Source organism: Vespa mandarinia, chromosome 10, assembly GCF_050613455.1.
Source record: "Vespa mandarinia isolate Hongniang chromosome 10, ASM5061345v1, whole genome shotgun sequence".
Lineage (NCBI taxonomy): Eukaryota > Metazoa > Arthropoda > Insecta > Hymenoptera > Vespidae > Vespa > Vespa mandarinia.
In genome coordinates, this window is record NC_140819.1 from 6664187 (window position 1) to 6685000 (window position 20814).

A 20814-nucleotide genomic window follows, 5' to 3' on the forward strand; every position below is an offset into this window, starting at 1 on the left:
TTAACTATTAGATTGTTATTGTCGTAATAAAAAATGCAAATTTTTTATTATACTGTAAAAGAATATGAATTACTTATTAATATATTTAATGTTATAGACTTATTGTGTACATTATGTAGCATAAAAATCAATATGAAAATTTGTTAGTAAGATATTCATGCATATAATCATAAACTACAAGCATAATAGCTCCACCTGGCCCCAATCTCAATACTTTTGGCAATAAACCTTTGTATAAAGCTTTGAAACTGAAATAAAAAAAAGAAAAAAAAAAAAAAAAAAAAAAAAAGAGAAAATATAAGTAATGTTTAATTTTATCAATCTATAAGTAATATGAAACAATAGTTTTATACCCTTCATTTTTATAAATAATACATATAGTATTTAGTGTTCCCTTGTATTGTATATTTCCTTGTGGTCCTTGTATACGACTTTTAGCGACATCAAAAGGTATATTTAAACAAGAAGCTACTGTACCTGACACGAAACCTAGACCGACCTAAACAATCAATAATATTTTATTAAAAATATAATAATATAAAAAATGTTCATAAATATTATATTATAATTACCTTAGTTACGAATTCAAGCAAGGGTTCTTTATTTACTGGTATGTAACTTTTTACAGAATGATAAAATCCAAAATAAAAAGAATTAAATACGGCATTTCTCATCATAGTGGCAGTTAATCCTTTATAAAGCCCATTTAATCCAAATCCATATTTTGATACAATTTCTCTTGTTACAATAGCAGTTGAAGGTCTTCCTACACGATTTGATTGTTGCTTTATTTTAATAACTTCAAAAGGATTCACCAAAATTCCTTCAGTAATTCCAGCAAAGAAGCCAGCGCATGAGAATGTCTACAATAATTGCATTTTTAAAATTCTCCTTAAAAAATATATATATATTAAATAATATATTAATAGAAATAATGATTCAATCCATTATTGTTACCAAAGGAGTAGGCGACGCAGCACCAAATAAAAAGAATTGTTTGTATTGTTCGAATGTAAAAAACTAAAAGAAAAGAAATTATAATAATAAATTTAATATAAATTAAAAAAAAAAATTTTGATTACTAAAATGTTCACTGCATACTTTCACTGCTCTTTTAGGTGTTTCTACAATGATTGGTGGAAGCAATCCTTTCCACAATGCAGTAATACCTTCAGTTTTACACATCTTATGCATACAATCTATAATGCCTATATAGCAACAAACAACAAAATTAATGTTTTATTATAGTTTTCATAATCGCATTATACCTGTGTAATAAGTGGCATCTGCTGCTTGCATTCTAACTTGAAGTTGAAATCGTGTTTTGATAAGATCCATTGGATGCATTATACAAACTTCAACAAAGCCTGCAGAACCACCAGCACCAATTTGTATGATGCCTTCATTTATAAGATTCCTTTTGGTAGGATGTACTTTTTGTTGATACATTGTTTTCAGCTTCTTATTCTTAACATCTTTTGTTATCACTTCTTAATATCACAACAATCAATATTTTCTATTCTGAATAACAATTCACCCTGAATAAAATAATATAAATAATTCCATATACATATATATATATATATATATATATATATATATATATTTATTGCATTAAACTAAGACTGCCTGAAATTGAAAGTATCCATTGTATCAGAGCTTTCTCTTGAATAAAAAGAACTTGCGGAATATCCGAGGTTTTTCTACTATGAATACATGCTATAAATGTGTTTACTGACTTGCAATCTATTTTTAAACTTAAAAATTCTAACCTGACTTTTGTGGCTATATTTTCACAACAATTTCTATCAAATTTCATTACACCAAACACACAGCTCAATCATTCAACTACTTTAATCAATGACTATAAAATTTATATTAAACAATTTTCTTATTAAATGTAGCAAAAGATATTTAATATAAAGCATTTCTTTATCACAGATAATACATTTCTTTCTTATGTCTATGAGAAATTCATTTATCTTTAATATTATGCAATGGTATTCTTATCTTTAAAAAGAAAAAAATAAATACACTATTAAAAAGAAAAATATAAGAAATATGATTAATAATGCATCAATGAAAATAAGAATAACTCTTTTACTAATAACATTTATATCGAAGAAACATTAATTTTTCAGTCCTGAAATATCAATTAATCAGTCATGAAAAAGTATATCTCAAATATTCTCTATAAATACTTTATTGTTCAATATATTATGACATATACAGTACATAAAAGAAAAATTATGCAATTCTCTAAGATGTACCCATATTTAGTCTCAATATAAAATTTCTATTTATAGAGAAAAGAAATGAAATAAAATATATTTTTATTGAATTATATTGTAATTACATGTCAATGATAAAAAATGTAATATCTCAAATAAAATATAAAATATTATAACTAATAAGATTACTTTACGATAACATGACACAAGATAACATAATATCAATTTTATAAGATCAAGATTTTATCCTTAAACATTTGATTAAAAACAAATATGCATACATATATATTTAATCTACATTTACGTGCGAATGAAGAATAGGTTATGAAAAAACACAATATTATATCACACTTGTACATATACACGTATAATTTTTGATAACACAAATATTCCCATTTACGTTAATTACTATCTTTTTCCTTCTTTTCTTCTTTTTTTTTTTTTCTTTTTTGGACAAGTAACGAAATCGTATAAAATAAAATGTAAATGTTTAAACAACGTCGTCGTGTATATATGCATATGAAAATTAGAATTTACTTGAATAAGGTATTCAGTAATAAAATAGCAGATTAGCAAGAATGACCTTGAAATGTTATCGTATATCGCCAGGTCATAATGATTTCAACATATACTGGACTTCAATAGCTGCCTTGTGCGTAAAATATAGAGAGGAAGAGTTCGAAGTATCTCCGCCAAGCAGTAATAATTGGATTTTACTGTGATCCCGCCATAACTCGTACTGTTCATATTCGTTGCTTATATCATATATATATTTCTTTTCTTTTTTTTTTTTTTTTCCTAACAATTTCATTATAAATATCCAGTCAAAATGAGCGTGAGACAAAGAAAGGTATCTATCTGCATATATACACATATAAATAAAATAAGTTTTTACGAGAAATTGTAGAAAGATTGCATAATTAAATCTTTTTGAATCTAACTTCAAAGAATGAGAAAGTTTTTTCTTTTTTTCCTTTTTTTTTTTTTTGTCAGTGTTATTAAATCTATTCCCTTTTGAAATTTATTGTTAATATCATTTAATGATTTCTCATGAATTATATTACGTAGTAATTATTCATATATTAAATGTTATATTATAAACGACGTAATGCAAGTCATCAAAGGGGGGAGAATATCTATTCCATTTTTTTCTACTCATCTCCACTTCTTGACACAGCACATATTCTATATACATACACAACACATATACATATTATATTCATAATTGAAAGCCACGTGTCCGCGTAAAGAAAGTGTATATATATATGTGTGTGTGTATATATATATATGTTGTGTATATATATATATATGTGTGTGTGTGTGTGTGTGTTATCTATACGCAACATTTGTTGAGTGAAAATATGGACGATGAGGTTTATAACATGAAACGATTTCTTTTACTATTAAGATATACTTAAAGTATTTTTTTTTTTTTAATAAATAAATACGAACCAAATCTGCATTAAATGCAGTATAAGCTTGTAAGTGATAATTATGGATTCGATATCTTGCTTTTTTTTTTTATATCTTTCTATTTTTGTCTCTGCATGATTCGTGCTTAAACTTTTCTTTTCTTTTTTTTTTTTTATTTTCTTTCTCTATAAAACTTCTATTATTTCTCTCATTTTTATTTATTTCTCCTTTCATTCTTTTTATCTTTTCTAACATATTTTTTTTTTCTGTCATATTTTTCTTCTGCCTGCTTTACTTTTTATTTGTCTGACATATGACAGAAAATTTTGTAATTGTTTATACTCTTTTATAAACTAATTAATATTAATATTGACAAAATTTTCTTTTGTTTATAATATTTAAAATTCTAATGCTAATAATTATTGAGATATATCAATTGTGATATTATTTTTTATTAAGTTAAATTGAGCCTTTTTTTTACTCAATTACTTTTAATAAAGGTTATTTATATCATATTCTTATCAATATTATTCTTTTGTAGCTAAAATCTGAAAATGAAAAATTCTATGAAAAGGAATCATCACCCAGTATGAAAAAAAGTATCAGTCAACCTGGAAGAAGATATTTTATGATAATTGCTTTACTTGGTATATTATTCCTTGGTTATATTGCAATAGCAAATGATTTAAAGCCAATAAGAATTGGTAGTAAGGTTATTGATACTTTAGCATTTTCATTAAATATACAAAAGCCATTTTATGTTGTTATCATCGATGCTGGATCTACCGGCAGTCGTGTATTAGCATTTAGCTTTCACGAATCAATTCTCAACCATCATCTAATATTAGATGCTGAAATGTACAGTGAAGTCAAACCTGGATTAAGTGCATTTGCAGATGATCCAAAAGTTGCAGCACAATCTCTTATTAAGCTGTTGGAAAAAGCTAAATCAGTTATACCACAATCAGAATGGTCCAATACTCCGCTTACTATGAAGGCTACTGCTGGCCTTAGGTTATTGCCTGGACATAAAGCAAATAATATACTTGAAGAATGTAGTAAACTTTTTGAGTCATCTGGCTTCAGAATATCAAAAAATTCAATTTCTGTAATGGACGGAGCTAGTGAAGGAATTTTTTCTTGGTTCACAGTAAATTTTCTATTGGATAAACTTAATTCTCATACATCAGAAAATACGGTAGCTGCACTTGATCTTGGTGGGGGCTCTACGCAAGTAACTTTTTCACCAAATAAAATGCAAGCGAAAGAATTGAAACAACATGTGTATGCTATTAATGCTTTTAGTCATAATATGAGCGTATATACGCATAGCTATCTAGGAATGGGTTTAATGGCTGCTAGAAAAGAAATCCTGACCCATGGAATGACTATAAAAAATACTACTACAAAGGATACAATAGTAATCCGATCTGAATGTATAAATCCAATTGTGAGTGCTCCATGGAGTTATGGAGGACAAAATTATATAATAAAAGGACCTGTTAATGCAACACTTAAAACGGTTAAGACACAAAATTTTGCAGGAGGTGATGAGAATAGACCGATCGTAAGATTTTCAGAATGTTTAAAAATTGTTGAAAAATATGTTAATACAATAAGTAATAAGCCAATAGGATTGGGTACTCATGAAATATACGCTTTTTCTTATTACTTTGAACGAGCTACAGAGGTAAATTTTTATATTTTATTTTTTCAATTATTGCTCCATTCTCTCTCTCTCTCTTTCTCTCTCTCTCTCTCTCTCTTTTTAATATAATTTAAACTAATAATTGATTATTACAGGTAGGTTTAATAGACCCTTTCTCTGGTGGTGTCATACATTTGGGTGCTTTTCTAAAACAAGCAACAGAAACTTGTGATTATCCTAATGCAGAGCAACCATTTATGTGTTTGGATTTAACATTTATTTATGTTTTGTTACATAATGGTTTTGGCTTAGAACCTTCTACAAGGTTATTTGTAAGTATGATCATGTGTTTATGCGTGTGTGTATATATATATATATATATTTTTTTTTTTAAACAATGATAAAACAATGAAACTATATAAAGAAAAAATTTAGATATAGATAAAAAGTATATAAAATCATATTTTATAAATGAGATTTATGTTTTTATTGCAGTTATATAAGAAAATCAATCAACATGAATTAAGCTGGGCTTTAGGAGCTGCCTTTAATGTATTACAAAGTGGTCTTTGACATTTGTAGAAAGAACAATATTAATATATAGAAAAATAATGGAAATAGAAAAATTATTAATTTTTAATAGTACGTTATTAAAAAGTATTGGATGTCGTCAGTATCAACAAATCTTAATATAAAAGTTAAGTTTTAAAAAAAATATAATTTAAAAAGATTTTACAAAGGGAAATTATAAATGGTTAATATTATATTATTATTAATGTTAATTTATAATATCAATTATAATTAATAATTATAATATTATAACATATTTATTTTATTTTAATAATATTATGACACATTCTGCACAAATCTTAACATTAACAAATGAATGGTAAATGCTTTGTTTATTATTTAATCGTTTATTTATTTTTTTTTTATAATTGTTATTCTTTTACATCGGATTATTGTTGAAAATAATTTAAATTTAAACTATAAAACTTAAAGTTACGACTATTTTTTGAATAATGAATGCGCACTCAATGGTATGCACAATCTACATACGCACAAATATGAATGATGTTATGATGTTATACTAATAGGAATAAAATAATTTAAAATAAAAATGTTATTTCTTATAGATTTAAATAGAGATAAAATAAAAAAATATATACATTTAACGGTGTATTAAATTATAGAAGTATTAAATAAAACTTAAAGATATGTTAAATCATATAAAACAAAAAGATTAATTTTATCTAACTTATTGAAAAAGTATTGAACAATATCATTCAATTGTTTGTTTTTGACTCATATGTTTCAAATGATAACAGGAATACACTGCTTTCTATTAACTCTTGTTCTTGCTGTAATACAAACAAAATATGTATATATATATATATTATATAAAATCTATGCTATATATATATATATATATATATATATATATATAGGAAATAAAATAAAGAAAATAGATAAAATATATGAAAGAAAAATGTCATAAAATATTACTCTAGTAGTGACTCCAATAAAACCATCAGCATGAACAAATAATTCTTTTTTTAAAGATATTGTTATGAAGTGCATTAAATCAAGATTGGATCGAATAAAATTAACAACATTTACTACATTAATTTTATCCAAAGCTGCATCTATTTCATCCAAGATAATAAATGGTGCAGTTTCATATCTTAAATAGAACCCAATAAACATTAAATTTCAACAAAATATTATACGTATTTAATTTAATCTTATAATAAAATAAACTGTACCTGTGTATTGCAAACAGTAAAGTTAAAATAGCAAGTACTTGTTCACCACCTGAAAGACTTGATAAGAAATGAAAACGTTTTCCTGGTACAATGCAACTGTAATTTATGTCATCCAAATATGGTTCTTCTGGATTATATGGAACAAGAGTAGCTTGAGCGGCCATATTATTAAGTAAATACTGTAAGAGTAATACAATTTAAAAAAAAACAAAAAGAATTTAAAGATACAAATAAATTAAATAAGTTACTTTATATTTTTACTTTATAAATGTTATCTGTATGATATGTAAGTTGGTCAAAACATTTCATGAATCTGCTGATTCTTTCTTCCTTAACTCTTGTAAATTTATTTCTTGCAATATGAGCAATATCGCGTATATCCTTTATAGTCTTATTGATTGCATCTAACTTCTTACGTATTAATTCCAAGTTTTCATCTGCCTGTATTATAATTAACTAATTATTTATAATCAAGAAATAATTGCTTACAATCAAATAATATTATCTCATCGAAAGATATTATTTTTATAAATATTATTTATGAATTAAAACCTTTAAATTTGGTGCTGGTATTAAATCCAATTTATTTTTTATCGCATTAATATTTTTTAATAGTTTACTTTTAACATTTTCAAATTGATCATCATTAATTGTTTGCAATTCATACAATAGAAATGAAAAATTTATCTTTGAGAAAATATTATCTTCACTTTGTTCTATTGTATTTGAACTTGAAGTATTTATTGAAGATACCCATGGAGAATTATTTGAAGTATTTTGATTTGACATAGGAATTATTATATCTTCCATCTAATGCAAATGATTAAAAAATACTTAAGTAAAATTTCGTGCAGTTTTTTTAAACTAATAATTTATATTTATTGTTATTTATAAAAAAAATTAATTTGCAAAAACAATTTAACCTGACAACTCTTAAGTATATTATTTGTTTCTAGTTTTTTCTGTTTAATTTTTAATTCAATTATTGTATGTTCCCTTCTTGTTTCTAAAATTAATTTAGCAATAATACCAATTTGATGTCTGCATTGTGCAACTTCATTTTTCATTTTAGTTACTTCTGTTTTTACATTTGAATGGATGCGTCTTAATTCTTTTAATTCATCTTCCTGTTTATCAATGACATGTGTAATCGCAGACTCTTCTTCAAGTTCTATTTTTAATTGCTCTTCAACGTTTTGAACAGCAATTTCATATTTTTTTATCTCATCTATAGTAATATGTATATACAGTTATAGTATATACAAAAATTTAATGTATTAAGTATGCGCTACATTTAACAATACATTTAACAATTATAATAGTATATAATAGTATTGAAGTAATATATTACCTTTTGTATTGTGATGTTTTTCAAAATCTAATGCATTTTTTATACAATTATATTGGTTTTCTAATTCATATTCTCGTTTTTGTTGTTCCCCACGCATTCTATGAAAGACATTTTATAAAATATATAATATTATCTATTTAATATAAAAAATAATGTAATAGCAAATATACCTCAGTCTGCCTTTTTCATATACACGAATATTGGCAATATTAATATTTCTACAAAAAACAGAAAAAATTCTATCTTCCACATTGAATATCTGATTTTCAATATTCTGAATTTTGTTATGTCTATTATTCATGATTTTCTCAATTGATTCTATATTATTCTATAAAGATAATATATATAAAATTAATATATGGTTGACTATTAAAATATATTAAATACTCACGGATATTGACATTAATTGATGATTTATATTTTCAATTTCCTGGGTAAAATCAATCATTTGTCTTTTCTGAAAATATATATATTATATAAATCTGATATTTTAAAATATCGTTAATATATTCGTATAGGACATAACTTACAATATTGTCTATATCGATACGACTGTATTTTAATTTGTTGGTGAGACTTAAAATTTCAGAGTTCATTGCAGTAAGCTCAGATTGTTTCCTAATACATTTTGTAGTCTCTTTAATTTTTTCTATTAAAGTTGCCTAAAATTATTGTTATTAAAATCAAAATTATTGTTTATATAATTACTATAAAAATATAAGGAACCTTTTGTAACTTCATTTCTTGTATTTGTTTATCTTTCCAGATTGCAAATTTGTTTGATAAATCAATAGATCCTCCTGAAATGATACCTGATTTCTGGTAATAACTTCCATCAAGTGCAACACACTATTATATAATAAAAATATTAAAATGAGAGATAACATGATAATATTTATTAGAGTATAATAAGTTTATTGTTCGTAAGCAACTCACTGTGTTTCTGTCATTCAAATGGATTTCATATGCAACTTTTCGAGCATCCTCTGAAGTCTCACACAAAAGGGTATTTTTGGTCACAAATAAAATAGCATCAGAAATTTCTTTAGGAAAGTATTCAATTACATCATACAAATACTGCACAGTTTTTGGATATATCATATTACTATAAATACATTCACAGTTAAAAATTTTGTAATTTGAAATTTTTATTAAAATATATTGATCATATATATTTTACAAGATAATACCTTATATTGTTCTTTAGTTGGTCACTGAGAGATTGAATCTTTAAAGAATCAAGGGGTAAAAATGTTTCCACGCTTATTTGTTGTCGTTTTAAATATTCAATGCATTGCTTTGCCACTTTTTCTGTTTTAACAATAATTGCATCTCTGTGTTTCCAAAGTACTTTGGTTACAGCAATATTATATCGTTCATGAATTGGTTTACATAAGTTAAATAAACGGCCATACTAAAAATATAAAATGGATGTTTATAAATATATATATACATATAAAATATGGATTTGTAGTTAATTAATAATTTAAAAAATTACCACTTCTGGGAACAGATTTTTTAAAATTGTAATTGTATTTAATTTTTGGCATTCTCTTGAAACTGCAAATTTATCTGCTGTAATTTCATTTAGTTTATTTGTAATTTTATCAAGTTCCATTTGCATTTCTTCCATTGCAATCTTATTTTGTGTTATTTCAGTTTCAAGATCATGTCCCATTTTTTTTTCCTCTATTAAAGTAACTTCAGTTTTCATTACATACTGCTCTAATCGTTCCATTCGCTTTTCCATTTCCTTTAACATGAATTGTAATTTTTTCTTTTTGTCTTCTATTTCAAATTTTTTCCGTTTTTCATTATCAAGTTTATTTTGATCATTCTCTTGTTCGTATTTAAGAAGATTTAGATTTTTCGTAAATTTTACGCACTCTCGTTGGGCTGTACCTTTTAAAAGGTAATATTCTTTTACCTTTACAAAAAAAAAATATACATATTAGGTTAAAATGTAATACTAAATTAAAAAAAAAAAAAATAATAATTACAATAATATATTACAAATGTAAATATTGTATAATACTTGTGCATTGTCCAATTCCATGTTGCTTCCTTGTGATTCAAGTTCACTTGAAATGCTTTGTGTTAAATTTGCTTTTAATACCTCTATTTTAGCTAATTCCTTTTGTAAATCTTTCATAGTTTTATCATGGACTTCATTTGCAAGACATGCTTTAGTTAAAGATGTACGAATAAATGAAATCTTTTGTTGTAAATGAGAAATTTTTTCTTTTGCACCAATCAATTTTGTAGTTTGATGAGTCTGTTGTAGATCCATTGTTGTCAAATTATTTTCCATCGTTGCTTCTTGATTTATTACTTCGAAATATTTATTCTTACTTTGTTCCAATATAATCTCTGCATTTTTTTTCTCATCCTCATATTTATTCATTTTGGATATATTATCAATTCGAAGTAATTTCAAATCACCAAATTCTCTTCTTATATGAAACAATCTGAATAATTGTAATTCCGTTTTTTTATCATGCTAAATGTTTTAAAAAAAATATAAATTAAAATATAAAATGTTATTTAATGTATGATAATAAATGATAACATACATATTCCTCTTGTAATAAATTATATTCTTCTGCTTCCTGTTGTTGTATTAAAAGACGTTTCTTTTCAGTTAAGAGAGATCTTTTCTTTTGAATAATATGACGTAGATCTAAATCAATATCATGCATTTTATTTTTTAATCTATAAAAGTAAACGCCTTGTTAAATATTGTTTTATAGCTTAATAAAATAATCATACAATTTATTTAGGAAAAAAAAAATCATTTATTCATTATCACCTTTCATATTTTGATTTTAATTCAGCAGACTTACTGATTTCATCAAACATAATAGAAATTTCTTTAGGACTTGTTACGCACATAGTTTCAATGGTCCCTTGAAATACTAAAAAACTTTTACTTTTTATATTGAGCCCAAGCGAGGCAAGTTCTTGTACGTAAAATTCAACTTTAACAACCTAAACATATTTTATAATATTATTATAAGAGTAGATTTTTATTTACATAAAAGAAACAACAAAAAAAATTTTTTTTCATTAATATATACCTGCTTATTTATTTTATATACATTGGAAGAATTATAAATGCCACGGGTAAATTCCTTACCCTTACCTTCTATATCAAATATAGCTGTTACATATGCACTACAATTAATAATAATAATAATATCAATCGATTAGATTGAAATAAAACAAAAGAAATAATAGTGATGTCATAAAAACGAATTTAAAAAAAGAAAAAAAAAAATAAACAACGCAAATAATTAAATCGAACACCTATGTGTCATTAATGTTCCATCAAATTTTTGTGAAATAAGATCGTTTAATCGACGAACACGTAAACGATTAATTTTCTCTCCCATTACGAAACTAATCGCATCCATGATATTAGATTTTCCTAGAAATATATCAAATATATTTGTTTTTATAAATATTTTATGAATACATAAAAAAAAAAAAAAAAAAAAAAAACAAAAAAGGAAAAAAAAATGAGAATACGTATATAAGTAATAAAAAAATGTATATATATATATATTTACCAGCACCATTTGGTCCTATAATCGTAGTGAAAGGCTTAAACGGGCCAATAATTACTTCACCGCAGAATGATTTAAAATTATAAAGTATTATCTTTTCCAGATGCACGCGCATTGTAAATTTCTTTCAATAAAATTAATTAAGAAGATAAAATTTTAATGTATTTGTGCCGCAAATAATATCGAACAGAGTAATAGTATGATCTTTTAATACGGTTTTCTAACATTAATGCAATTTCAAAATTTTTAATATGTGTACGTACACATTAATATACTACTAGCGTCAAATGTGATACGCAAAAATTTTATCAATGAAATCTAATTTATTTAAATAATTAGATATTTATAAATAATTAGATATTTATAAATAATTAGATTTTTTTTTCTTTTTTTTTTTAATGTAATTAAATTTTAAAGTTAAATTTTATGTATGAATTAAATTACAAATATCAAACAAATTAATACAAAATAAATTAATTTTATATAAATTACAAGGATAGAATAAGGAAAGAGGCTAATTCGAAATGCATATCTATAGCTATAATATATAAATAAATAAATAAATAAATAAATATATATATGTGTATAATATATATATATATGTATATATATATTTACTAACTATAGTTGTAAGATATTGTGATAGTTTTAAGTGCGTAGAATATAAGTCATTAGAGTATGGAACATATGTGATAGTGAGAAATATTATATAAGGGCGGAAGTGTCTGCACTTTAAAAAGGAAAAAAGAATAAATATATACTTACTATTTTTATGTTTTTATCATTTATAAAAATTTAATTTTGTTACAATTTTTTTTTTTGTATATAAAATATTGTAACTTTTTATATAAATTTGTTATTATTAAATATTTAGGTAATATGTAATATATTATATGAAATAAAATAATAAATTTTTTTAATACATATAAACAAACACACACACACACACATATATATATACATATATAGTTATAATATTTCGTTGTTAATATACATATAATAACTGTTAATAATATTATAATTTATACATATTGCAGAAAATGATGTAGATCATTTTATTAAAAAAATTTTTATATAAATAACTTCTATTCGATACTTGAGTCATTTGGACTTTAGAGTTTACAAGGCGGGAAAGAGGTAGGACTTATTTAGTAGTATAACATTTATGGGGGCAGGTATATACATCACGAGAAAGAAAGGTTACGTTAGTTTTTGTTGATTTTTGTATCGTCGATCGTATTATATATAATATATAGTAATTTGTAAAAAAATATATTTTAAATATTAAATATCTCAATATATATATATGTTATACACATATATACAGTTTATATTTAATTTGTTAAAATAAGGATTATTATAATTTTATTATAATCTTATATCAGATAGAAAGATTTTAACATTTAGACATGTACTATGGAAAACATTAGTTGGGAAGGCAAATTTCTTAATTATTATAATTGTTTAAATATTATCTTTTATAATATATATATATATATATATATATATATATATATATATATATATATATGTATATATCGTAATATTTGTTTTCAATGGAGTGATAATATGATATTTTCGTAGACACAAAACCAAAAGATACATCGGGTCAAACTTCAGAAGATAAAGAGACACAGAATATTGTAACATATAAAAGAAAACGAGTGGACAGTAGTGAAGAAAGTTCTCAATCTTCCGATGATTCCTTATCTCCAGAAGTTAAATATAATGGTGATAATTGTTACATTATCAATTAATTTAAATAAAGTAATATTGATCTAATCTGAAGATATTTTTATAGGTCCTCCTGTAAGATATAAACTTTGTTATAAAAACGGACATTCTGAGATTATTAAAGATCTTTGTATACTGCAAGATGGATCCGAAAATAATTAAGAGCTCTGACAATGAAATATATAAGTTATTAATGTCTAGTACAGAAAATAAAATACCTATAATCAAATTGCATAGGATTTCGGTCAATGAATTGTTAAAATATAACCAAGAAAAGATAGCAAATTCTTCAGACTCTGAAGAATTATTTGAGTCTAAAGTATCATCGTCAAAGAATATGTCTATCAGGAAATCAAAGAATTCATTAAAAATAAAATTGAGACGTTCCACAGAGCATAGCAATTATAAAATTGATAATGAAAGGTAAGAATAAATAAATTGTATCTGTTTGTTTACTAACTCATTTTACATTCTTTGATGTATTTATATTATGAACATTTTTTTTTTTTCTAGTAAAAGAAAAGTTACAAAAAATAAAAAAGAAAATAATGATCCAGTGAAATCACCACGCAGAGTGGAAAGACTTCGAAGTCGGCCTAAAAGACTTAGTGATTATGAATGTGATATGCTTCCTATTGTAAGTTCTTTAAGATCTAGAAGAACTATTAATTATAATGAAGATGCATTGAATATTTATGATGATGCATCTTCAAAACATAATAAACGTGTGTGTACATTTTCAAAGGATATCGAAAATAGTAATTATAAGCAACATGGAATAACGCAAAAACGATTATCAAAGGTATCAAATAATAATGAAGAAAGTAAAGAGTGTGTTGATGATATTCAATTTCGAAATATAATAGACACACCTAAGAAAGCAATGAAACGTATTTCTCGTACAACATTTACAAGTATGATAGATGAAAATTCAGATGACAATGAGGATAGTTTCTTTTCGATTAAAAAAAATAGACAATCTGTTAGAAATAAAGTATTAGAAAATGAAGGAATTAGGGATAATAATTATAAAGAAATTGATAATTTATGCGATGGCATTATGACGATGTCAGAAAGTGTTTTAACATCAAAAAGAAAAAATGATAGACAGGAACAGGAAATACCTAAAAATATAAAAAACAATGTAAGAACAACTAAATCATCTCTTTCAATGAAATATAATAACTTGACGCCATCCATGGAAAGAAGAGCTACATTATTAATAAAACCATCAACACCTTTACAACAGAGTAGATCAAAACTACATGTGAGTGTTGTACCAAAGTCATTACCTTGCAGGGAAGAGGAATTTAATAATATCTTCACATTTTTAGAAGGAAAGTTAATGGATAAATGTGGAGGGTATGTTGATAATAGAATATTGTAATGTATTGAAAAATAAAGAGATTTGTATTTTCATACATATGAAATGTTTTTAATATTTGTTTATATATAGATGCATTTATATAAGTGGAGTGCCTGGAACAGGTAAAACTGCCACTGTAAATGAAGTAATACGTTGTTTAAAAAGATCAGTGGAAAAGGGAAAGCTGGATGATTTTAATTTTTTTGAAATTAATGGTATGAAATTGACAGAACCAAGACAAGCTTATGTGCAAATTTGGAAACAATTGAGTGGTAACACTTGTACATGGGAGAAAGCATATCGTGAACTTGAGATGCAATTTGTTAATAAAAATTCTAAAAGACCAATGACTTTGTTACTTGTAGATGAGGTAAATTCAAGATAAATTCATGAGTTCATTCAATTATAATTATGAAATTATTAATATATGTTTTTAGAATTTGCTTCGTTAATTTTTATGAATATGTGTTATATTTCTTTTCTTTTCTATTATTTTTATTTTATTTAGACAATTCTTTTTATTTTTATTTTTGTAAATTTAGCTTGATCTTTTGTGCACGAAACGACAAGATGTAATATATAATTTATTAGATTGGCCTACAAAAGCAAATGCACAATTAGTAGTTATTACCATAGCTAATACTATGGATTTGCCTGAAAGAGTATTTATGGGTCGTGTTACCTCACGATTAGGTCTCACGCGATTAACGTTTCAACCGTACAACCATAAACAATTACAAGAAATAGTATTAACTAGACTTAAGGATACAGATGCATTTAGAAGTGAAGCTATACAATTAGTTGCACGGTAGGTAATAAATATTCATAACAATTTTTAAAAATTTCATAATTAATCAATTATATACTATACGTTTATTCATTACCTATCAAAAATATAGGAAAGTATCTGCTGTTTCTGGAGATGCTCGTAGAGCTTTAGATATATGTCGCCGTGCTACTGAGATTACAGAAATCCATGGAAGAAAAAAAGTTATCATGGAAGATGTAAATGAAGCTTTATCAGAAATGATAGAAAATTCTAAAGTTCAAGCAATAAAACATTGTTCAAAAATGGAACAAATGTTCTTGCAAGCTGTATCGGCGGAAGTAACTCGAACTAGTATTGAAGAAGCATGTTTTAAAAATATATATAATCAACTTTGTTCGATGTGCTCTTTTGAAGGTTTGTATGTTAAATTAAAATTAGTAGCAAAAAAAAAAAAAGAAAAATTTTTTTTATTTATATATTTTATTTTTGTAGGTATTAAGATACCTACGTTAACAGAAATATTAGCTATATGTGGAAGATTGGAAGCTAGTAGATTGTTAATACGTGACAATGTACGAATGGATATACATCAAAGAATTTTATTAAATGCATCAGCAGATGATATTCATTTTGCATTACAACCAATTGATCTTAATTAAAAAAGTGTACTTGATTTGTTTACTTTATTTAAATTCTTTATAACTGAATGTGAAAGTTTTGTTATATTGACAAGTGCCTTACTTTTTAATACAGTAAATATTTTATAACTCTTTTGAATCTATTTATACAGGATTTTATAAATAAGATGAATGAAAATAAATTATGAATAAGAAGAAAAATATTTGAAATTATTGAGCACATATATGTGTCTGAATTACTCTAGATTATTTCTAGTGTACTTATATAGATCTATATTAATAGATATCAATTGCATAATATGTTCTGTCTATAAGTAATCATTTTTTCATCTAACTGTACATAATTCATGTGCCTTAAAAATTTTGTGTAACAAATATATATATATATATGGTTTTGTATTAATTATTCGTATATATTCTGTGATATAATTTATAATTTTATACGTGAAAGATGAATGTTGAAGAAAATCTTGAAGAAATTATTCTTCAATTACATAATGACTGTAATTGGAAGGATATTGTGAATTTAACTTCTGTTATTGACAGTTCAAAAAACAATAGATTATTTTGGATACTTCCAACTTTGGATGATTTAAGTTGGATAACTGAAGTAATTAAGAATAATGAGATATCAGGAATAATCAGCATAGGTTGCGGTTGTGGCTTAATCGAATGGTTATTGCAAAATTACTCCGGTGAGTATTTATATGGCATAGCAATTTTGAATTAATTAAAGATAGATAAATTCATTTCTAAAAATTATATAAATATTAAATTCATTTTGTATTTTTTAGGTTTAAATATTGTTGGTATAGAATTGGATAGTTCATGGTGGCACAGTAAATATGCCCCCCCATTATTTCTTGAAAATATTGTTTTTATTAATGAAAAAAAAGGGAAAAATCTTTTTGTGCCAAAAGATTATGCACTTTTATTCTGCTATTTTAATAATGGAGAAGCATTTTGTAATTACATAGCTAATTATGAAGGAAATATAATAATTGTCATTGGACCTGCAGAGGGCCAAGAACGTTCTACAGATCCACTTCCATTTGATGAGAAATTTGCTAAGTACAATTGGAAGTTACTTACAAAAAGATCAATTATGAATTTTAAAGATTACATTGTTGTGTACACTAGATAATATTGTGTTTGTTTAATTATTTATGTTATTGTTAGAAAAAAAAATATATGTATATATATATATATAATCTCTTTAATACCATAAATAGATTATTTTTATTTTATACATTACAGTTTATTCATTATTTCGAATAATTAATTTGGAAATAATTAATGTTATAAATATTCTAAAATTTCAATCATTATTTGTTGATTATTATTATCATCAAGAGATATATCGAAATGATATTATCGATTAGCGATTATCGATAGTTGCTAAAGATGAGCGACTATTAGAGACAACTTTATTGGTTATAGGTTATAGTTTTTCAATTCGAAGGTTTTGAGTTTAAATTGTGATATTATTTTATTACACTATTCTTTTAATTGTACCGATGATAGTATAATAATAAAGTGATTGTTTGATTCGACTTATTAATTAATCGTAGAAATCCAGTTATGTCGACGAATGAAGATAATATAAATACCAAAATAAATACAGATGGAAAGAATAAAGAAACAATATTTTGTACTTTCTGCCCGTCTAAGATACTTAATGTAGGAGCAGCTACTTTTATTATAATGGAGGTAAATTACTTAATTAATATATTGTAATTATTGAATAAAAGTGAAAATTATTTTCACAAATAATATTTTCATTTGAATTCAGATATTCAATGTAAACTTTATTAGCCAATATATCTTAATAAAAGATCAAATGAATAAAAGATCATATATTAAAATGTATAATCATTTGTAGTTTGCACTACCACACATACATTCCAAGGGAGAAGGGGAAGGCAATCAACAAGAAACAATAACAGAATATTGGTTAATTGAAGATATGTACACGTTTGAAAATATTGGAGTATCTCATACAGTAGGAAATATAAAATATTTAGCGTGTGCAGATTGTGAGAGAGGTCCAATAGGTTGGCATGATTTAGCAACGAAGAAATCTTATATCGCTTTATCTAGAGTTAAACACGAATAATTAATTTGTAAGTTTGATTTTTTTTTTTAATTTTATAAAACAAAAACAGAATTAACAAGTATTCTGGTTGGCCTATACAAATTTGTAACTTTATAAAAGAATATTTACCAAAGACAATGACGATTGATTATTATTTAAACTAATTAAAAGTGTCTATTGTGGAAAGGGGAAAAAGAATATACATATGTATATGTATATATATATATATTTATAAATATATATATATACACATGTATGCGTATATCCATTTATGCAGTATATCCATTATATTTAATATTATCGTTGTCTTTATATGTGAAAGAAACTAATATTAATAGGAGCTCTAAGATTGTATAAAGTAAAAAGATATTAAATTTTTTTTTTGTATGTAAATTTTCGAAATAAAAGTACATTTAAAATGGAAATAATATTTACAGTTGCGTAACTTTTACAAAAAAAAAAAAAAGATTTACGTACTCTTACCTTTTATCTGAACAAATGGTTTCATGTCAAAGGATATATATATATATATGTATGCACGTATGTATGTATGTATGTATGTATGTATGTATGTATGTATGTATGTATGTATGTATGTATGAATGAATGAATGAATGAATGAATGAATGAATGAGTGTATGTATGTGTGTATGTATGTACTTTTTAACAAGAAGGATGCTTAGACGTTTGGATTGTTTTAGGCATAAAACACGTCGCTAGTTTAATCGACATTTTAATATTTAATCACGTTACAAACACAGCCGATAAATCAGATAATTAATCGTTACGATCATAATACGTTTACAGTGATCAATAAACCCGCTTACGATTAAGAATCACTTGTCAATGTTTATATAATACGTATGCATCCGCGTTCGAATCATTATAATCTTTAATATTTAATCGTGATTTAGTTTGTGTCTCCTTCATGTTTGTGTCATCGTTTCTTTCTCATGTAACTTCTTGTTTTTTTTTTTCTTTTCTTTTTTTTTTTTCCCCCACTGTTTATTATTTCCTTCCTTTTTTCTTTTCCTTCTTCCTTTTTTCCTTATTTCTCTTTAATAGTTTTGTTTACGATTTTATTACGCGTGTGCGTTATCCTAACGCGCGTGTCGCGGGAGGAGAAAACTAATATTTAAGAATTTTTTATTTTTTATTTATTTTTTTTTTTCTTTTTTTTTTATTTTTCTTTCCTTTCTAATTTGCCTTAAGTATTGCAAAAATAATCGTGCGCTATTTCACGCTGTTATCGGCTTTTTAAACATCACAGCTTTATCTAACGCAGACTGTTACGAAGTAATATATCCGTTTCTTTTTCATTACGCGTATCCCTTAACAATGCAAGTGTTTATTAAATATACGTGCTATATATAAGTGCTCATTAGTTATAATTAATAACGTTAATTTGCGACAACGGCTCTGTGTGTATATGTGTGTTTATATGTCTCTTTGTAAATGTGTATCTGTATAATTTATACGTGTGTGTGTGTGTGTGTGTGTGTTTATAATATGTATATATGTATATTTATTGTGTATATGCGCACACATGTCCCTAATCGCCGTATAAATTTTAGGCAATACAATGATAATAACAATAACAATAACAATGATGAATAATAATAACAAGAATTATTGTTATAAGGTAATAATGTTTTTGTTATCGTTATTAGAGTACCGAAAAACGAAAAATAATAATAACAAATAGCAATAAGAGCGATTAAAACTTTGTGAGAATCTTATTTGCATGTCATATATATATATATACATATATATATATATATATGTATTACGTGTTATTCTTTTTGGTTTTTCTTCTCTCTCTTTCTCTCTCTCTCTCTCTCTCTCTTTCTCTCTTTTCCCCTTTTATATCACATAATAATTTATAATAAGGCTTATCTTTATACAAATTCATTATCCCGCTCTTCTCGACACTACGATCCGCGCTTCGACTTGATTTTATTTTGTTTCTCGTTTATTTTTTTTCCGCTTTTTTCTTCTTTATCCTTTTTCTCTTTTTCCTTTTTTTTTTTTTTCTCATCATCACACATTATATACATATTTATAAATGTTCAGCTTCTATTTTTTCCTTCTGTTTTTCTTTTTCTTTTTTTTTTTTTTTTTTTTTTTTTTCGTTTTTTCTTTTTTTCCTATCAACAGAACAAATAAAAAAGAAGCAGCATTATTATTATTATTATTATTATTATTATTATTATTATTATTATTATTATTATTATTAT

General features: G+C 24.6%; 6 protein-coding genes across 11 annotated transcripts; 4 read left to right on the top strand and 2 right to left on the bottom strand.

The window, feature by feature from the left end:
- Positions 1-2955, bottom strand: LOC118445545 (mitochondrial 2-oxodicarboxylate carrier). Of its 4 annotated transcripts, none has more exons than XM_035875218.2 (7): positions 2815-2955; positions 1269-1538; positions 1102-1208; positions 958-1020; positions 573-863; positions 354-499; positions 1-248 (listed from the first exon to the last, which is right to left on the bottom strand). In XM_035875218.2, exons 2-7 carry the CDS (start codon positions 1447-1449, stop codon positions 128-130), a joined length of 909 nt encoding a protein of 302 aa, XP_035731111.1. In that variant the 5' UTR covers positions 1450-1538; positions 2815-2955; the 3' UTR covers positions 1-127. The 4 variants fall into 4 exon arrangements, with proteins under 4 accessions (XP_035731111.1, XP_085516109.1, XP_085516108.1 ...); XM_085659983.1 differs by lacking the exon at positions 2815-2955 and adding an exon at positions 2769-2789; XM_085659982.1 differs by lacking the exon at positions 2815-2955 and adding an exon at positions 2632-2761.
- Positions 2940-6456, top strand: LOC118445544 (ectonucleoside triphosphate diphosphohydrolase 5-like). Of its 2 annotated transcripts, none has more exons than XM_035875213.2 (4): positions 2940-3081; positions 4186-5334; positions 5448-5624; positions 5788-6456. In XM_035875213.2, the coding sequence occupies exons 1-4, from the start codon at positions 3061-3063 to the stop codon at positions 5863-5865; spliced, it is 1425 nt and encodes a 474-aa protein (XP_035731106.1). In that variant the 5' UTR covers positions 2940-3060; the 3' UTR covers positions 5866-6456. The 2 variants fall into 2 exon arrangements, with proteins under 2 accessions (XP_035731106.1, XP_035731107.1); XM_035875214.2 differs by lacking the exon at positions 2940-3081 and adding an exon at positions 3280-3712.
- An 18-nt stretch (positions 6457-6474) lies between these two features.
- LOC118445563 (structural maintenance of chromosomes protein 1A-like) lies at positions 6475-12090 on the bottom strand. Its single transcript, XM_085659985.1, has 20 exons — positions 11979-12090; positions 11716-11836; positions 11487-11583; positions 11219-11397; positions 10983-11121; positions 10445-10909; positions 9908-10336; positions 9600-9823; positions 9346-9514; positions 9136-9258; positions 8940-9071; positions 8801-8866; positions 8580-8737; positions 8410-8507; positions 7982-8286; positions 7611-7868; positions 7320-7499; positions 7059-7237; positions 6799-6976; positions 6475-6653 (listed from the first exon to the last, which is right to left on the bottom strand). Exons 1-20 carry the CDS (start codon positions 12088-12090, stop codon positions 6579-6581), a joined length of 3687 nt encoding a protein of 1228 aa, XP_085516111.1. The 3' UTR covers positions 6475-6578.
- A 741-nt stretch (positions 12091-12831) lies between these two features.
- Positions 12832-16630, top strand: Orc1 (origin recognition complex subunit 1). 2 transcript variants are annotated; one of them, XM_085659779.1, is made up of 10 exons: positions 12832-12849; positions 13013-13112; positions 13560-13706; positions 13777-14132; positions 14223-14346; positions 14455-15071; positions 15166-15445; positions 15618-15883; positions 15975-16258; positions 16337-16630. In XM_085659779.1, exons 4-10 carry the CDS (start codon positions 13852-13854, stop codon positions 16501-16503), a joined length of 2019 nt encoding a protein of 672 aa, XP_085515905.1. In that variant the 5' UTR covers positions 12832-12849; positions 13013-13112; positions 13560-13706; positions 13777-13851; the 3' UTR covers positions 16504-16630. The 2 variants fall into 2 exon arrangements, with proteins under 2 accessions (XP_085515905.1, XP_035731103.2); XM_035875210.2 differs by having other exon boundaries at positions 12833-12849; positions 14223-15071.
- A 206-nt stretch (positions 16631-16836) lies between these two features.
- Positions 16837-17628, top strand: LOC118445547 (uncharacterized). The gene is made up of 2 exons (XM_035875220.2): positions 16837-17177; positions 17277-17628. Exons 1-2 carry the CDS (start codon positions 16934-16936, stop codon positions 17624-17626), a joined length of 594 nt encoding a protein of 197 aa, XP_035731113.1. The 5' UTR covers positions 16837-16933; the 3' UTR covers positions 17627-17628.
- A 250-nt stretch (positions 17629-17878) lies between these two features.
- Positions 17879-18715, top strand: strat (RAB interacting factor STRAT). The gene is made up of 2 exons (XM_035875221.2): positions 17879-18192; positions 18365-18715. The coding sequence occupies exons 1-2, from the start codon at positions 18064-18066 to the stop codon at positions 18596-18598; spliced, it is 363 nt and encodes a 120-aa protein (XP_035731114.2). The 5' UTR covers positions 17879-18063; the 3' UTR covers positions 18599-18715.
- Positions 18716-20814: the final 2099 nt, after the last annotated feature.

Excerpts from the sequence above, each read along its gene's own strand:
- LOC118445545 (XM_035875218.2), bottom strand. The coding sequence starts at position 1,449 with ATGTATCAACAAAAAGTACATCCTACCAAAAGGAATCTTATAAATGAA. Across the intron at positions 1,209-1,268 it reads AGATGCCACTTATTACACAG|GCATTATAGATTGTATGCAT; the intron begins GTATAATGCGAT and ends GTTGCTATATAG. Across the intron at positions 864-957 it reads CTGCGTCGCCTACTCCTTTG|ACATTCTCATGCGCTGGCTT; the intron begins GTAACAATAATG and ends CAATTATTGTAG.
- LOC118445547 (XM_035875220.2), top strand. The coding sequence starts at position 16,934 with ATGAATGTTGAAGAAAATCTTGAAGAAATTATTCTTCAATTACATAAT. Across the intron at positions 17,178-17,276 it reads GTTATTGCAAAATTACTCCG|GTTTAAATATTGTTGGTATA; the intron begins GTGAGTATTTAT and ends TGTATTTTTTAG.
- Orc1 (XM_035875210.2), top strand. The coding sequence starts at position 13,852 with ATGGATCCGAAAATAATTAAGAGCTCTGACAATGAAATATATAAGTTA. Across the intron at positions 14,133-14,222 it reads TATAAAATTGATAATGAAAG|TAAAAGAAAAGTTACAAAAA; the intron begins GTAAGAATAAAT and ends TTTTTTTTCTAG. Across the intron at positions 16,259-16,336 it reads TTCGATGTGCTCTTTTGAAG|GTATTAAGATACCTACGTTA; the intron begins GTTTGTATGTTA and ends TTATTTTTGTAG.
- LOC118445563 (XM_085659985.1), bottom strand. The coding sequence starts at position 12,090 with ATGCGCGTGCATCTGGAAAAGATAATACTTTATAATTTTAAATCATTC. Across the intron at positions 9,824-9,907 it reads AAAATCTGTTCCCAGAAGTG|TATGGCCGTTTATTTAACTT; the intron begins GTAATTTTTTAA and ends TTATATTTTTAG. Across the intron at positions 8,287-8,409 it reads AAAACATCACAATACAAAAG|ATGAGATAAAAAAATATGAA; the intron begins GTAATATATTAC and ends ATATTACTATAG.
- strat (XM_035875221.2), top strand. The coding sequence starts at position 18,064 with ATGTCGACGAATGAAGATAATATAAATACCAAAATAAATACAGATGGA. Across the intron at positions 18,193-18,364 it reads CTACTTTTATTATAATGGAG|TTTGCACTACCACACATACA; the intron begins GTAAATTACTTA and ends AATCATTTGTAG.
- LOC118445544 (XM_035875213.2), top strand. The coding sequence starts at position 3,061 with ATGAGCGTGAGACAAAGAAAG. Across the intron at positions 3,082-4,185 it reads TGAGCGTGAGACAAAGAAAG|CTAAAATCTGAAAATGAAAA; the intron begins GTATCTATCTGC and ends ATTCTTTTGTAG. Across the intron at positions 5,335-5,447 it reads ACTTTGAACGAGCTACAGAG|GTAGGTTTAATAGACCCTTT; the intron begins GTAAATTTTTAT and ends TGATTATTACAG.